The following is an 18,703-nucleotide window of genomic DNA, read 5'->3' as shown; positions in this document are numbered from 1 at the left end:
GTGCCTGAGTTTGTAATTGCCATTTGTCTGGGGTTCATTTTTAGTTTCTCATTTTTGAATGTTCATTTTACTCTCCCTTAATGCTAAAACAAACCACTTGTGGAATCTTCGTTCCTGACCAAAGATCAAGCCCTGAGCCTTTGGAGTGGCAACACTGACTCCAGGACCCTAGACTACCAGAAAACTAACCCTAGCAAGTATCAAATAGTGAAAACTCACACATAGGAAACCACTTTAATACAAGACTTGGCATCACCCAACCACCAGTAGCACCCTGTGCAGGATACCTCATCTAAGCAACAAACAAAACAAAAATACAAACCTAATCATCAGCAGACAGGAGTACCACCTCACTCAGCCTTGTTCATCAGAGGAAAAACAAACAAAAACTCAGCACAAATCTCACCCTATACAAAACTCACACAAACCACTGGACCAAACTTAGGAGGGCAGAAATCAAAAGGAAGAAAGAATTCAATCTTCTTCAAGGAAATAATTCAACTTTCCTTGAAGCCTGGGAAAAGAAGACCTCAAACACAGTAAATTTAAAAAAAAAGAAAAAGAAAAGGCAGAGAAATACTACTCAAATAAAAGAACAAACTAGAAATACTGAAGTACAAATAAATGAAGAGGAAATAGGAAAATTACCTGAAAAATAATTCAGAATAATGATAGTAAAGATGATCAAAACCTTTGAAAATAAAATGGAGAAAATGCAAGAATCAATTAACAAAGACCTAGAAGAATTAAAGAATGAGCATACAGAGATAAACAACACAATTACTGAAATTAAAACTCTAGAAGGAATCAATAGCAAAATATCTGAAGCAGAAGAACAAATCAGTGAGGTGGAAGATAAAATGGTGGAAATAACTTCTGAAGAGTAGAATAAAGTAAGAAGAATGAAAAGAGCTCAGGACAGTCTCAGAGGCCTCTGGGACCATATTAAAGGCACCAACAGTCGAATTATAGGGGTCCCAGAAGAAGAAGAGAGAAACAAAGGGTATGAGAAATTTTTGAAGAGATTATAGCTGAAAATTTCCCCAGCATGGAAAGGGAAATAGGCAATCAAGTCCAAGAGGCACAAAGAGTCTCATACAGGATAAACCCAAGGAGAAACACACCAAGACACATACTAATCAAACTAACAAAGACTAAACACAAAGAAAGAATATTAAAAGAGGCAATGGAGAAGCAACAGGTAACATACAAGGGAAACCCCATACACTTAACAGCTGGTCTTTCAGCAGAAATTCTGCATGCTAGAAGGGAATGGCAGAATATATTTAAAGTACTGAAAGGAAAAAATCTACAACTAAGATTACTGTACCCAGCAAGGATCTCATTCAAAATTCATGGAGAAATAAAAAGCTTTTCAGACAAGCAAAAGTTAAGAGAACTCAGCACCACCAAATCAGCTTTAAAACAAATGTTAAATGGACTTATATAGTCAAGAAATACAAGAGAAGGGAAAAAAATCTACAAAACCAACATCAAACAATTAGAAAATGGAAATAGGAACATATATATCAATAATTGCTTTAAATGTAAGTGGATTAAATGCTCCAACCAAAAGACACAGACTGGCTGAATGGATACAAAAGCAAGACCTATATATATGCTGTCTACAAGAAACCAATTTCAGACCTCAAAACACATATAGACTGAAAGTGAGAGGATGGAAAAATATATTCCATGCAAATGGGAAGCAAAAGAAAGCTGGAGTAGCAATCCTCATATCAGACAAAATAGACCTTAAGATAAGGAAGATTACAAGAGATAAGGAAGGACACTTCAAAATGATCAAGGGATCAATCCAAGAGAAAGACTTAACAATTGTAAATAACCATGCACCCAACGTAGGATCACCTCAATACATAAGACAAACAGTAATAGACATAAAAGGAGAAATTGACAGTAACACAATATTAGTAGGAGACTTTAACACCCCACTCACACCAATGGACAGATCATCAAAACAGAAAATTAATAAGGAAACAGAAGTCTTAAGGGATACATTAAATGAGATGGATCTCATAGATATATTCAGGACATTCCTTCCGAATGCAGAAGAATCTGCTTTCTTCTCAAGTGCACATGGAACATTCTCCAGGATAGACCACCTCTTGGGTCACAAACCAAATCTTAGTAAATTTAAGATAATTGAAATTGTATCAAGCATCTTCTATGATCTATGAGACTGGATATCAGTTACAAGAAAAAAAAAACTGTAAGAACACAAACACATGGAGATTAAACAATATGTTTCTAAATAGCCAACAGGTTACTAAAGAAATCAAAAGAGAAATCAAAAATTTCTAGAAACAAATGACAATGAAAACATGACAACTCAAAACCTATGGGATGCAACAAAAGCAGTTCTAAGAGGGAAGTGTATATCAATATAATCCTACCTCAAGAAACAAGAAAAACATTGAATAGACAACCTAAATTTACACCTAAAACAACTGGAAAAAGGAGAACAAAAAGCCCAAAAATTAGTAGAAGGAAAGAAATCATAAAGATCTGAGTAGAAATAAATGAAAAAGAAATGAAAGAGACAATAGTAAAGATTAATAAAACTAAAAGCTGGTTCTTTGAAATTATAAACAAAATTGATAAATCCTTATCTAGACTCATCAAGAAAAAAGAAAGAAGAACCAAATCAGCAAAATTAGCAATGAAAAAGAAGAGGTTACAACAGACAATGCAGAAATACAAAGGATTATAAGAGACTATTATGATCAACCATATGGCAATAAAATGGATAACCTGGAAGAAATGGACAGATTCTTAGAAAAGTTCAATCTTCCAAGACTGAACCAGAAAGAAATAGAAATTATGAGAAACCCAATTATAAGCACTGAAACTGAAGCTGTGATCCAAAAATCTCCCAAAAAAACAAAACCCAGGACCAGATGGCTTCACAGGAGAATTCTGTCAAACATTTAGAGAAGAACTAATGCCTATCCTTTTAAAATTCTTTCAAAAAATCTCAGAGGAAGGAACACTTCCAAATTCATTCTATGAGGCCACCATCACTCATACCAAAACCAGACAAAGACAACACAAACAAAGAAAACTACAGGCCAATATCACTGATGAACATAGATGCAAAAATCCTCAACAAAATTTTAGCAAACAGAAGTCAGCAACACAATGAAAAGCTCATACACCATGACCAAGTTGGGTTTATTCCAGGGATGCAAGGATTCTTCACTATATGCAAATCAATCAATGTGATACACCAAATTAACAAATTGAAAGATAAAAACCATATGATCATCTCAATAGATAGAGCAAAAGCCTTTGGCAAAATTCAGCACCCATTTATGATTAAAACTCTTCAGAAAATGGGCATAGAAGGAAACTACCTCAACATTGTAAAGGCCATATAGGATAAGCCCACAGTAAACATTTTTCTCAATGGTGAGAAACTGAAAGCAAGACAAGGGTGTCCACTTCTGCCACTGTTATTCAACATAGTTCTGGAAGTCCTGGCTACAGCAATCAGAGAAGAAAAAGACATAAAAGGGATCCAGATCAGAAAAGAAGAAGCAAAGCTCTTACTGTTTGCAGATGACATGATACTGTACATAGAAAACCCTAAAGATAGTATCAGAAAATTACTAGAGCTAATCAGTGAATTTAGCAAAGTTGCAGGATAAAATGGAGAAGGCAATGGCACCCCACTCCAGCACTATTGCCTGGAAAATCCCATGGACAGAGGAGCATGGTAGGCAGCAGTCCATGGGGTCGCTAAGAGTCGGGCATGACTGAGCTACTTCACTTTCACGTTTCACTTTCACTTTCACGTTTCACTTTCATGCATTGGATAAGGAAACGGCAACCCACTCCAGTGTTCTTGCCTGGAGAATCCCAGGGACGGGGGAGCCTGGTGGGCTGCCGTCTATGGGATCGCACAGTGTTGGACACGACTGAAGCGATGCAGCAGCAGCAGCAGGATACAAAATTAGTACACAGAAATCACTTGCATTTCTATATACTAACAATGAAAAATCAGAAAGAGAAATTAAGGAATCAATCCCATTCACCATTGCAACAAGAAGAATTAAATATCTAGAAATAAACTTACCTAAGGAGATGAAAGAACTGTACACAGAAAATTATAAGACACTAATGAAAGAAATAAAGATGACATAAACAGATGGAGAGATATTCCACGTTCCTGGGTAGGAAGAATCAATATTGTGAAATGACTATACTATCAAATGCAATCTACAGATTCAATGTGATCCCTATCAAATTGCCATTGGCATTTTTCACAGAACTAGAACAAAAGCTTTCACAGTTCACATGGAAACACAGCAGACCCCAAATAGCCAAAGCAGTCTTGAGAAAGAAGAATGGAGCTGGAGGAATCAAGCTTCCTGACTTCAGATTATACCACAAAGCTACAGTCATCAAGACAGTATGGTACTGGCACAGAAACAGAAATATAGACCAATGGAACAAGATAGAAAGCCCATAAATAAACCCATGCCCCTATGGGTACCTTATTTTTGACAAAGGAGGCAAGAATATACAATGAGGCAAAGACAGCTTTTCAATAAATGGTGCTGGGAAAACTGGACAGCTACCTGTAAAAGAATGAAATTAGAACACTTCCTAACACCATACACAAAGGTAAACTAAAAGTTTATTAAAGAGCTAAATGTAAGACCAGAAACTATAAAACTTTCAGAGGAACACATAGGCAGAACACTTGATGACATAAAGCAAGATCCTCTATGAAGCACCTCTTAGAGTAAGTGAAATAAAAACAAAAGTAAACAAGTGGGACCTAATTAAACTTAAAAGCTTTTGCACAGCAAAGGAAACTATAAGCAAGGTGAAAAGACAGCCCTTAGAATGGAAGAAAATAATAGCAAATTAAACAACTGACAAAGGATTAATTTCCAAAATATACAAGCATCTCACACAATGCAATACCAGAAAAACAAACAACCCAATCAAAAAGTGGGAAAACAACCTAAACAGACATTTCTCCAAAGAAGACATACAGATGGTTAACAAACACATGAAAAGATGCTCAACATCGCTCATTATTAGAGAAACGCAAATCAAAACTGCAATATCACCTCACACCGGTCAGAATGGCCATCATCCAAAAGTGTACTAACAATAAATGCTGGAGAGGATGTGGAGAAAAGGGAACACTCTTGCACTGTTGTTCAGATGTAAATTGATACAGCCACTATAGAAGATGGTATGGAGATTCCTTAAAAAACTAGGAATAAAACCACCATATGACCCAGCAATCCCACTCCTAGGCATATACCATGAGGAAACCAAAACTGAAAAAGACACATGTTCATTGTTCATTGCAGTGCTATTTACAATAGCCAGAACATGGAAGCAACCTAGATATTCATCGACAGATGACTGGATAAAGAAGCTGTGGTATATATATACAATGGAATATTACTCAGCCATAAAAGAAATGCATTTGAGTCAGTTCTAATGAGGTGGATGAACCTAGAGCCTAAAGTCAGAGAAAAACAAATATGGTATATTAATGCATATATAGGGAATCTAGACAGATGATACTGATGAACCTATTTGCAGGGCAGCATTGGAGATGCAGACATAGAGAAAAGACTTGTGGACATGCTTGGAAGGAAGGAAAGGGTGGGAGGTATGGAGAGAGTAGCACGGAAACCTATATAGTGCCATATGTAAAATAGACAGCCAGTGGGAATTTGCCATATGACTCTTACTTATGATAGCAGAATCTTGTGTGGATGAAGGGTTAATGTTAATATATGTAAAGCACTTAGAACAGAGCTTACTATGCCAGCATTCCTCTGTGTGTTTCACATGCATTATCTACATTCACACAATAGTCCTGGAGATAAGAAAAATCATCATTCCCATTTTATGAAGGAGAGAGTTGAATTATTTGGCTAAAAAGTTGCAGAGTTGGGATTTCAACCTAGGCATGAAATTCCAAGTTTCCTGTTGTTAACTAGACTTTATTGCCTCTATAGTATAAAAATACATGCACAATATTCCATATGCTATGGCAAGCTGATACAAAATTAAAAAAAAAACCTCCTGGTTCCTTTCTAGATGGTCCCAGGTATGTGTTCTATGGGTTAATCCCTTCCTTCCTTCTTTTGCCTTGGAGAAGTAATTAATCCTCCTTCTATATCACTCAGGCAACACCTCCAGTCCCTATCAGCGAACTTCACCCCCAGGTACCACTGGTTAGGGCCAGTAACAACCTGAGGGTTCTGACTCCCCCTCCTGGGAGTGCTCCATGGCCTTGGGGGAGTCTCAGCCAGCTTTCCATGCTCTGAGTTCCCACACACCCTCCTACTGCCACTCATCACTGCTCCCCCCACTCATCCTCTCTTTGCTCATCTGGGGGCTGGAGTGGGTGCTGAGAGAACCTGTCTGTGCAAAAGGAACTCCGAGGGTCTAGACCATGGCCACAGATATGCTCCAGTCCAAACTCACTCTACCAAGTCTCTGGCATAAAATGTTGGCCTGTACAACACACACAATCATAGTCTCGAGGCTAAACGAGCACTCAGAGACCAAACCGTCATTTTCAGATTGGGATCTCTAAGCCAAGGCTAAAGAGATTAGCCCAATATGTATTTTTGGCAGCTCCAGGGATCCTTGTTTCCTGATATTCTGACCAGATTAACACAGTGCTGCCTTTGGTGGGAGCCATCACTGCTAGACCACCTCCAACCCGGGAGGAGAAGCCCTACCCACAGAGTTCTTCCACAGGCTGTGAGGATGCCAGAAACAAGCTGCCATTTCTTAGGGAAAATATTCTTTTCCTTAGAACCTTGGGCTTCCCTAGTAGCTCAGACAATAAAGGATCTGCCTGCAATGCAGGAGACCCAGGTTCAATCCCTGGGTCAAGAAGATCCCCTGAAAAAGGGAACAGCAACCCACTCCAGTATTCTTGCCTAGAGAATCCCATGGACAGAGGAACCTGGAGGGCTACAGTTCATGGGGTTGCAAAGAGTTGGACACGACCGAGTGACTAACACTTTCACTTTCTGTCAGTAATATTAATAAACAGGTGGTCTGCAAGTGAAAGTGAAAGGTGCTCGGTCATGTTCTACTCCTTGCGACCCCATGGGGATAATAGTAAATGCAAACCTCTTTAAGGCAAGGCTAAAGAAACATAAACTCAGCCTGCACCTGGGGCCTCCTCTCTGCTACCTTATGTATTTGTGTTTTAATTAACATTCCAAGCTGTGTTTTAAAAGTCCTGCCTCTGCCTTCAGCTGACAAAGGGCCATGTTTATACACTCTGGCATGACACAGGTTCTGCCTCCAGGCAGAAGGTCCCAGTCCACAGCAGGCCTTTCTGATTGCTATTTCTTTTCTTTGCCCCAACTGGCCAGGCTCTGCTCCAAACTGGTCTGCTACTTCAGTAACTGCCTCCAGTACAGAGAGGGGGCTGCTTGCTTCTTACCCGAGGATGTGGACCCCAGTCCGTGCACCCACCTCATCCGTGCCTTTGCTGGCATGGACAGTCACCAACTTAGCTCCATAGAGTGGAATGAGGAGACACTCTACAAAGAATTCCATGGCTTGCCGAAGATGTGAGCTGCAGTGGAGGGAGTGGGGATGGGAGGTAGAGAAAGCAGGTGCCTCCTCTCAAAGTCAGAAACCTTCCCTAGCACTGCAATCTAGCTACAGACCTGCTATGTGGATTTGGGCAAATCTCATCACCTGTCTGAGCTTCTTGTTCTTATATGGAAGAGATGAGTGTAGATAAGGACTTCTTAAGGGCCCTTCCAGTTTAGGTCTAAGTGGAATCTGGATTGTGAAACTTTTCCTTTGCTGGGAATGAGTGCCCTATTTCTCCTAAGATCTATCTATCCTTCAGCTCAAGTGTTATTACTACCTTAATAAAGCCTCTCTGAAGATCTGCCCTGATCTCTTGCTTTCTGAGTTCCTTGAGTGTACAGCTCCGCAGCCAGAGAAAAGATCCTTAAAGGCTGGGATATGTCTTTTCTTTCCCAATCTAGAGCTTCCCTGGTACTGATTCTGAGCATAGGGATTTAGATGTCCCCAACCTCACGCCATCAGCCCTGAAAGTCTCCTTGCTTCTTTGTTAGTGATATGAGTCCCAGGACCCTGGCTGGATCAATCCTGGCACTTCTCTTGTCTTTCCCAGGAATCCCAAGCTGAAGACCCTGCTGGCCTTTGGGGGCTGGAGCTTTGGCACTCAGAAGTGAGTTGTTGTGCACACCTATATGGCAGGGCCCTGGTGGGGAACTGGGAAACTGGCTAGAGAGACCTCCGTCAGGGAATCAGCCATGTCGAGGTGTGGCCAGGGTGAGGGGTAATGAGAGGGAAGAGTGGACTCTGAGAGCTGAGCTTCCTTCTGAGTTCTTGCTACCTCATTGGGAGGCAGTGGAGTGGGCTTAGCTCCAGGCCGTTATATACTGTCTTGCTTTAAATGCAGCCCAGAGATTCTGACCTCTTCTCAGGCCTCAGCCTTTTCCTCCATGAAATGGGTAGAGGGAGAGTCTCAACTAATCCCAGACAACATATAATATCTATACTTTCTGAGCTCTGAAACAGGATATCTGGGGATTTTTGTTCCCTTTCTGGGTGTAAAAGGCAGCCTGTGAGATCCAGCTGGGATAGCAGAATATTGACATTTCCAAGATATTTTTGACTATTTATGGAGATAGTGGAATGGTATATTTGGAATCAGAATTTTCCTAGAAAATCATGAATGCATGGTCCCCTAAATTCTAAGCCAGTCTTTCTAATATTTTGTGGATCATGAACCCTTTTAAAAACCTGATGAACTTTATGACTCCCCTTCCCAAAACACTAGTTATATAGATTTTTCATTGAAATTCAGAGTTCTTAGCCTGGAGTTCCCGGACACACAAACCCCAGTTAAAAACTGATGCTATTAAATAAATCAAATTAATAAATTAAAAAAATAAAAATAGAAATAGTCTTTAAAAACTCAAGACCTCCAAGAAGTCCAGGGACTTCTTGAGGAAATAGGATATGGTGGGGTAGTTCCTGGGGCACCTTAGGACTTTTAAAGAGCTCTTAATTAGCCATAGTAATACCAATAGCCACGAAGCACTCTACAAATGTGAGTTAGAAGAAAAGTTTGTTGGCATGCTACCCTGCCAAGGAACTAGAACAGTGGGCTCTCAAGATTACCCAGATCCTCACTAACCTGCTGGACTTCTCTTCCTCTTCATCTTAGAAACTGATTCCTTTCCTTTTTCCCAACCTCCATGCTAGGTTGACACCCAGCTTTGATTCAGAGTAGCGCAAGTCTCTGGGCAGGGATGTGGCAGTAGGTTTCTGGAGGAAATTTTGGGAAGCAGAGCTCCTAGTGAGTCCATGTGCCCCTGTTGATATCAATATTTGGAGGCAGAGCACTCCTCTACATTGGCCCTTTCCCTTAGCCGGGCCTTAACCCACCCAGCAAGAACCCAGTAGCTTCTGAAGCACGCCTCCAGCACTGTCCTGGCCTAGATAGCCAAGTGCCAATATCCTGAGAGGTTTCTCTCATGCCTCTGAAGGAGCATGACGCACTGTCCCATATAACACACTGCCCTTCATCACCCCACAGGTTCACGGACTTGGTTCAGTTCAGTTCAGTTCAGCTGTTCAGTCGTGTGTGACTCTGTGACCCCGTGAACTGCAGCATGCCAGGCCTCTCTGTCCATCACCAACTCCCAGAGTTTACTCAAACTCATGTCTATTGAGTCAGTGATGCCATCCAACCATCTCATCCTCTGTCGTCCCCTTCTCCCACCTTCAATCTTTCCCAGCATCAGGGTCTATTCAAATGAGTCAGTTGTTCACATCAGGTAGCCAAAGTATTGGAATTTCAGCTTCAGCATCAGTCCTTGCAATGAATATTCAGGACAGACATGGTAGATACAGTCAACAACTGATAGACCTTTGTCGACTCAGCCATCAGGTTTCTGCACAAATATGATTTCGATGGCCTTGACCTTGACTGGGAGTACCCAGGAAGCTGAGGGAGCCCCTCCTCAGATAAGCAGCACTTCACAGCCCTGGTGCAGGTATGATTGGGTGAGGTAGGAGAGATCTAGTCAGTCAGGGGGACACATAGGTACTGCTCTGCCCCAGGCTCAGCTGCTTCATTTATCTATGAAGTATCGACCTGTGGTCAGTTTTCAGGCTCCTGCATGGGAAAATTTGCTTGGGGCTCACTGTGCTACATGGTCCTTGCCTGTGTGTTCACTCTGAGATGCTCTTGCAGGACCTGGTCTGTGCCTTTCAGCACAGCAGGAAGCCCAGACCTCAAGGAAAGCATGCCTCCTGCTGAGCTCAGTGACTCCAGCAGGACGACACGACGAAGAAGCTGGACATGAGGTGGACAAAATTGCTCTGAGTCTCAGGCAGATGGCAAGGACTATGTGTTCTCTGCAGGGGAGAGAGACCAAGGGCAAGCTAAGGCTCCCTCAGATGGAGCGGGGACTCCCTGTAACACCAGCAGACCCAGAGAGGATTTGCTTACCATATCTGCTATTTCACCCCTCTGGAGTCCCTCTCTTTGGAGCCTTGGACTTTCCCTTAAGAATTCAGTCTTGAAAAAAAAGAAGGAAATCTTTAGCATCTCTAGGAGAATGAGTTGTCTAGCTCCTTCCCACCCCAGGCCTATAGAATCAGAACCTGTACCTTAATGAGATTCTCAGGTAATTTATTTGTACAACTAAAGTTTGAGAAATGTTGAACTAGATTTCCCTTCAAAATAGCACAAGGCATCCTGAGTGGACTCTGTCCTGAGGGTGCTGAGGGGACAGAGTGGGGAGCAGGCTAAAGACGTGCGCTGCCAAGAAAGATAATGGCCTGGATAATGGGGTGATGGGAGTGCCGCCTGTGTCGTGTCTCCCAGAGCCAGAGACAGCTGCCCCCACTACCCAGCGTGTGGCTGGTCTTTCCCCAGGCCACACACTGTGCGGGGAAGGAAGGAGCAAGCAAGGGGGGAGAGCTCCATCCTGCTCACCAGCCCCTCACCCGCTCTTCCCTTGCTTCATGCAGGAACCTGGATTCCCACAGACTGATGGCCCATGACCTCCATGGCTCTTGGGAGAAGGCTCCAGGGCACGACAGCTCTCTCCGTAAGAGGCGGGGAGAGTGCAGGGTCATGGACAGACTCAAGGTGTTAAGTGATAGAAGACCCCTTGCACAGGCCTTTCCAGTGGCCCCTTTTCAGCCTTAAGAAACCTAATGGAAGGCAAAAGCAGGACACTAAGCAAAACGCGGAGAAGACAGGATTTGTCTGTTTCCTGCTTGTTGGTTTACTTTATTTTCCTTTCGCATGTGACTGCCGAGGAGAAACTTCCACAGGGCTGGGGAAACAAGACTCTTGGAGGGGCACAAACAAAACCTTGTGTGCACCAGGACATAGGATAAAGGAGCAGTAACCCCAAAAGAGACTGAGCCAGACTTGCCTGCAAGTGTTTTGGAGTCTCTAGTGGAGGTGTGGGTCGACAGTGGGCTGCTGCAGGGTCAGGGACACAGAGAGCAGCTGTCTTGGGAGGCATGGTGAACTGGCAAAAGTCCTCTTGGAAAAGGTTGCCATGACCCTTACCTTAGTTTGGCCTTAGGCCGAATTACAGCAAGGGAACATAACCTCACTCATCAGCAGAAAATAGGATTAAAGATTTACTGGGCATGGCCTTGCCTACCAGAGCAAGACCCAGTTTTCCCCACAGCTAGCCCCTTCCATCAGGAAGCTTGCACAAGCCTCTTATCCTCATCCATCAGAGGGGAGACAAAATGAAAATCAAAATCACAGAAAACTAACCAAAATGATCACATGGATCATAGCTTTGTGTAACTTTATGAAACCATGAGGCATGCCGTGTAGGTCACCCAAGACAGATGAGTCATGGTGGAGAGTTCTGACAAGTTGTGGTCTACAGGAGAAGGGAATGGCAAACCACTTCAGAATTCTTGCCTTGAGAACCCCATGAACTGTATAAAAAGGCAAAAAGATATGACACTAAAAGATGAACTGCCCTGGTCAGTACGTGTCAAACATACTACTGGAGGAGAGCAGAGAAATAGCTCCAGAAGCAATGAAGAGGATGAACCAAAGAGGAAATGACTCCCAGTTATGGATATGTACAGTGGTGAAAGCAAAGTCAAATGCTGTAAATATCAATATTGCATACAAACCTGGAATGTTAGGTCCATGAATCAAGGTAAATTGGATGTGGTCAAGCAGGAACAAGAGTGAACATCAATATTTTAGGAATCAGTGAACTAAAATGAATGGGAATGGGCAAATTTGATTCAGATAATGAATATATCTACTACTGCAGGCAAGAATCCCTTAGAAGAAATGGAGTAGCGCTCATGGTCAACAGAAGAGTCAGAAATGCAGTACTTGGGTGCAATCTCAAAAATGACAGAATGACCACAGTTCATTTCCAAGGCAAACCATTCAATATCACAATCAGTTCAGTTCAGTTCAGTCACTCGGTCATGTCTGACTCTTTGTGACCCCATGGACTGCAGCACGCTATGCATCCCTGTCTAACACCAACTCCCGGAGCTTACTCAAACTCATGTCCATTGAGTTGGTGATGCCATCCAATCATCTCATCCTCAGTTGTCCCCTTCTCCTCCTGCCTTCAATCTTTCCCAGCAGCAGGGTCTTTTCAAATGAGTCAGTTCTTCGCATCAGGTGGCCAGATTATTGAAGCGTCAGCATCAGTTCTTCCAATGAATATTCAGGATTGATTTCCTTATGGATTGACTGGTTTGATCTCCTTACAGTCCAAGGGACTCTCAAGAGTCTTCTCCAATACCACAGTTCAAAAGTTCTTCAATGCTCAGCTTTCTTTATAGTCCAACGCTCACATCCATACATGACTACGGGAAAAACCATAGCTTGGATTAGACAGACCTTCACTGGCAAAGTAACATCTCTGCTTTTTAATATGCTGTCTAGGTTGGTCATTAACTTTTCTTCCAAGGAGCAAGTGACTTTTAATTTCATGGCTGTAGTCACCATCTGCAGTGATTTAGGAGCCCCCCCCCAAAAAAAAAAGTCTGTCACTGTTTCTATTGTTTCCCTATCTATTTGCCATGAAGTGGTGGGACTGGATGCCATGATCTTAGTTTTTGAATGTTGAGCCTTAAGCCAACTTTTTCACTCTCCTCTTTCACTTTCATCACGAGGTTCTTTAGTTCTCCTTCACTTTCTGCCATAAGGGTGGTGTCATCTGCATATCTGAGGTTATTGATCTTTCTCCTGGCAATCTTTATTCCAGCTTGTGCTTCATCCAGCCTGACATTTCACATGATGTACTCTGCATATAAGTTAAATAAACAGGGTGACAATATACAGCCTTGGCTTACTCCTTTCCCAATTTGGGACAGTCTGTTGTTGCATATTCAGTTCTAACTGTTGCTTCTTGACTTTCATACAGATTTCTCAAGAGACAGGTCAGGTGATCTGGTATTCCCATCTCTTTAAGAGTTTTCCATACTTTGTTGTGATCCATACAGTCAAAGGCTTTGGCATAGTCAATAAAGCAGAAGTAGATGTTTTTCTGGAACTCTCTTGATTTTTTGATGATCCAATGGATGTTGGCAATTTGCTCTCTGGTTCCTCTGCCTTTTCTAAATCCAGGTTGAATATCTGGAATTGAACATTTGTAATTCAATCCTATACCCCAACACTAATGCCAAAGAAGCTGAAGTCGAACAGTTCTATGAAGACCTACAAGGCCTTCTAGAACCAACACCCAAAAAAGATGTCCTTTTCATAATAGGGGACTGGAATGCAAAAATAGGAAGTCAAGAGATACCCGGAGTAACAGTTAAGTTTGGCCTTGGAGTACATAATGAAGCAAGACAAAGGCTAACAGAGTTTTGCCAAGAGAACATACTGGTCATAGCAAACACCCTCTTCCAACAACACAAGAGACAACTCTACACATGGACATCACCAGATGATCAATACCAAAATTAGATGATTATATTCTTTGCAGCCAAAGGTAGAGAAGCTCTATGCAGTCAGTAAAAACAAGACTTGAAGCTGACTGTGGTTCAGATCATCAGCTCCTTATTGCAAAATTCAGAGTCAAGTTGAAGAAAGTAGGGAAAACCACTGAACCATTCAGGTATGACCTCAATCAAATCTCTTATGCTTATACAGTGGAAGTGACAAATAGAGTCAAGGGGTTAGATACGACAGATTGCCTGAAGAACTGTTGACAGGAGGTGGTGACCAAAACCATCCCCAAGAAAAAGAAATGCAAAAAGGAAAACGGCTGTCTAAGGAGACCTTACAAATAGCTGAGAAAATGAGAGAAGCTAAAGGCAAAGGAGAAAAGGGAAGATGCACATCTGAATGCAGAGTTCCAAATAATAGCAAGGAGAGATAAGAAGGCTTTAAGTGAAGAGTGCAAAGAAATAGAGGAAAACAATAGAATGGTAAAGGCTAGAGAGCTCTTCAAGAAAAATTAGAGATACTAAGGAAGTATTTCATGCAAAGAAGGGCACAATAAAGGACAGAAACAGTATGGACCTAACAGAAGTGGAAGATATTAAGAAGAGATGGCAAGAATACACAGAGGAACTATACAAAAAAGGTTTAATGACTGGGATAACCACAATGGTATCATTACTCACCTAGATTCAGACATCCTGGAGTGTGAAGTCAAGTGGACCTTAGGAAGCATTACTACATACAAAGCTAGTGGAGGTGATGGAGTTCCAGCTAAGCTATTTCAAATCTTAAAAGATGATGCTGTTAAAGTGCTGCACTCAATACGCCATTGGAAATTTGGAAAACTCAGCAGTGGTCAGAAGACTGAAAAAGGTCAGTTTTCATTCCAACCACAAAGAAGGGTAATGCCAAAGAATGTTCAAACTACCACACAATTGCACTCATTTCACATGCTAGCAAAGTGATGCTCAAAATCCTTCAAGCTAAGCTTCAAAAGTTTGTGAACAAAGAACTTTCAGATATACATGCTGGGTTTAGAAAAGGCAGAGGAATCAGGGATCAAATTGCCAACATTCACTGGATCATAGAGAAAGCAAGGGAATTCCAGAAAAATACCTATTTCTGCTTCATTGCTAAAGCTTTTGACTGTGTGGATCACACCAAACTATGGAAAATTCTCAAAGAAATGGGAATACCAGACCTCCTTACCTGCCTCTTGAGAAATATATATGCAGATCAAGAAGAAACAACTAGAACCAGACATAGAACAATGAACTGGTTCAAAACTTGGAAAGGAGTATCAAGGCTGTTTGTTGTCACCCTCCTTATTTAACTCATATGTAGAGTACATCATGTGAAATGCTGGGCTGGATGAAGCTCAAGATGGAATAAAGATTGCCAGGAGAAATATTAATAACCTCTGATATGCAAATATTACCATTCAAACAGCAGAAAATGAAGAGGAACTAAGGGGCTTCTTGATAAAGGTGAAAGAGGAGAGTGAAAAAGCAGGCTTAAAACTCAACATTCAAAAAATAAGGTCATGGCATCCAGTCCCATCACTTCATGGCAAATAGATGGGGAAAGAATGGAAACAGTAACAGACTTTATTTTTTTGGACTCCAAAATCACTGCAGCCATGAAATTAAAAGATGGTTGCTCCTTGGAAGGAAAGCTATGACAAATCTAGACTGAGTATTAAAAAGCAGGACATCACTTCACCAACAAAGGTTCATATAGCCAAAGCTATGATTTTTATAGTAGTCATGTACAGATGTGAGTTGGATCATAAAAACGGCTGAGTGCCAAAGAATTAATGCTTTCTACCTGTGGTGCTGAAAAAGACACTTGAGAGTCCCTTCTAATGCAAGGAGATTAAACCAGTCAATCCTAAAGGAAATCAACCCTGAACATTCACTGGAAGGACTGACGCTGAAGCTGAAACTCCAACACTTTGACAACCTGATGCAAAGAGCTGACTCATTGGAAAAGACCCTGATGCTGGGAAAGATTGAAGGCAGGAGGAGAAGGGGATGATAGAAGATGAGATGGTTGGATGGCATCACCAATTCAATGGACATGAGATTGAGCTAACTTCCAGAAATAGTAAAGAACAGGGAAGTCTGTTGTGCTGCAGCTCATTGGGGTGTAAAGAGTCGGACATGACTGAGTGACTGAGCAGCAGTAGCTGATGGACAATACTGTGATAGTTCCAGGCGACCAGTACAGGGACGCAGCCACAACATACACGTGTATCCATCCGTTCTCCCCCAAACCTCCCTTCCTATCCAGTGCTGCATAACAGTGAGCAGGGTACCATGTGTTATGTGGTAAGTCCGTGCTGGTTATCCATTTTAAACATGACAGTGTGCACATGTTCATCCCAAACTCCCTAACCAGCCTTTCCCTCAGCAGCCATGCCTCATTTTCTAACTGAGTCCCTTTCTGTTTTGTAAGTAGGTTTGTTTGTATCACTTCTTTTTAGATTCTACATATAAGGGATGTCATATGATATTTCCTCTTCTCTGTCTGACTTACTACACTGAATATGAACTTTCTATGTCTATCCATGTGACTGCCAATGACATTATTGCCTTCTTTTTTAATGGCTGAGTAGTATTACACACACACACACACATACACATACCATATCTTCTTTATCCATTCATCTCTTGATAGACATTTATATTGCTTCCACATCTTGGCTTTTGTAAACAGTGTTGCAATGAACATTGGGATGCATGTATCTTTTCAAATCATGTTCTTTTCAAATCATGTTCTTCTCTGGATATATGCCCAGGGGTGGGATTGCAGGTCATATGGTAGCTCTCTGGAGAAGTGAATAGCTACCCCCTCCAGTATTCTTGCCTGGAGAATTTCATAGACTGGTAGGCTACAATCCTTGGGGCTTCAAAGAGTTGGGCATAACACCTTATCTAATGGTAGCTCTATTTTTAGTTATTCAAAGACCACCATATTGTTCTCTATAGTATCTGTACCAATTTGCATTCCCACCAACAGTGTAGGAGGGTTCCATTCTCTCCACATCCTCTCCAGAACTTTTTGTGGATTTTTTTGAAGATAACCATTCTGGCTGATGTGAGGTGATATCTCATTGTAATTTTTATTTTCATATGCCTATTGACCATCTGCTGTTTTTTTTTTTTAAGAAATATCTATTTAGATCTTCTACACATTTGTTGAGGGGATTGTTTGCTTTGATGCTGTCCTTCTAAGCTGTTTGTAAATTTTGGAAACTAATCCCTTACCAGTCAAATCATTTGCAAATGTTTTCTCCCAATCAGTGGGTTGTCTTTTCATTTTGTTTATTGTTTCCTTTGCTGTGCAAGAAAAATTTTTGAGTTTAAGTAGGTCCCGTTTGTTTATTTTTCTTTTTATTTCCATTGACCTAGGAGATGGATACATATCCCTGGTGGCTCAGACTGTAAAGCATCTGCAGTTTGGACACTGGACACAGATGATTTGGCTGGTTTCTTCTGTAATCAGAGCTGGTATCCCCTCATCAAGACATTGCGGTTGGACTTGAGTGAGTAAGGGGCTAGGGACCAGAGACAAAATTCTGGGTAAAGTATGAACCCCCCCCCCCACCTCCCTGAACCTCAGGTACTGTCTTCTTCTGAGGAAATAACTGCCCCAGTACTGTGATTTCCCAAATTCTTCCCCCATTAGCTGAGGAAACTGTTGAAACCATTCTCTTTTCACACTTTCTTCTTCCTCCTTATGATTGTACCAGTGCTGGCCTGCAGAGGGCCCTCGGTCTCTCTTCTCAAAGAGGAAGCCTGCGCTCAGCCTTCAGTGTGGCCCCCACTGGCCCTCACCGTTGCTTGGTTGGGTTTGCATATGATGGCCATTGACTGCTTGTGAGTGGCTGTTCTCTGCCTGGGGTGTCTGACTTTCCTTGCCCCTAGGGTGTGGTGTGTTTAGCTGCTGCCTGACTATGGTCTTCTGACTATGCTGCCTATGTGTTAGCCTATGGGTTTGAGGTCTTTTGGAGGAGTCGTGTTTGAATCATTGCTGTTTCCCCAGGTCTTCCATATACACATTTAGACCCCCCAGAGCCTGATGTTCCTGCACTAAGTCAGCCCTCTGAACCTGAGCACGGTTCCAGCCTTGGACAAGATGCTTCATGCCAGGGCAAAGCTGATGGGCTTCACCCTAACCTTCTGGACTGGTCCAGTTACTGCAGTTGTATAGGGGGTGGTTGTTCCAGCAAAGCAACCCGAGGAGCCTGTGTTCAGCTCCTCTTGCAAACTCTGCACCTGGAGTTGAGTCTCCAAGGCCCCTTCAGCCCCAGCGCCTGGTAAGGGCCCAGGACCGTTCCACAGCCCACCTCCCTAGCGCTCCCTGGCGGCCACGGTCGGGCTTCTTGCGTCTTTCCTCATCCAAGCGTTCTGTTCTCAGCCTTGGGCAGCCTCTGTCAGCAGTCCCGTTCTGCTCTTCCTGGGCTGCCTTAGTTTACTTGAAAAATAAATCTTTGGTTTGAACCTCACTGTCCTCAGATGTGACAATTTACAGAGGCTATCTGAGCACTCTGTTAGTTCAACACTTACCCTGAGGAAGGCAGAGAACCAAGGGTGGGAAGTGACAAAAGGTTATGCCTAGGTCAGAGCCCGGTGACAAGGTGGTCCATTCAGGGTATGTCAGGTTCTGCTCTAAGTCTCTCCTTGAAGACTCCACTTTCCAGTGGGCAGCTTCCAGGGTACAGATGAC

At 42.3% G+C, this 18,703-nt stretch overlaps 1 protein-coding gene across 1 annotated transcript in view; it reads left to right on the top strand.

Annotated features, from left to right (window-relative positions):
• CHIT1 (chitinase 1) overlaps window positions 1-18,297 on the top strand; it is a 47,333-nt gene extending 29,036 nt beyond the window's left edge. Inside the window, 8 exon segments of the mRNA XM_065937110.1 lie at window positions 7,392-7,592; window positions 8,171-8,227; window positions 9,902-10,064; window positions 10,265-10,285; window positions 10,288-10,403; window positions 11,047-11,142; window positions 17,386-17,519; window positions 18,020-18,297. Of these exon segments, the coding sequence (XP_065793182.1) occupies window positions 7,392-7,592; window positions 8,171-8,227; window positions 9,902-10,064; window positions 10,265-10,285; window positions 10,288-10,403; window positions 11,047-11,142; window positions 17,386-17,519; window positions 18,020-18,297 (1,066 nt within the window).
• The last annotated feature ends 406 nt before the right edge of the window (window positions 18,298-18,703 follow it).

Source organism: Muntiacus reevesi, chromosome 5 (genome assembly GCF_963930625.1).
Source record: "Muntiacus reevesi chromosome 5, mMunRee1.1, whole genome shotgun sequence".
NCBI classification, from domain to species: domain Eukaryota; kingdom Metazoa; phylum Chordata; class Mammalia; order Artiodactyla; family Cervidae; genus Muntiacus; species Muntiacus reevesi.
This window is presented reverse-complemented; position numbering and strand designations above follow the sequence as displayed.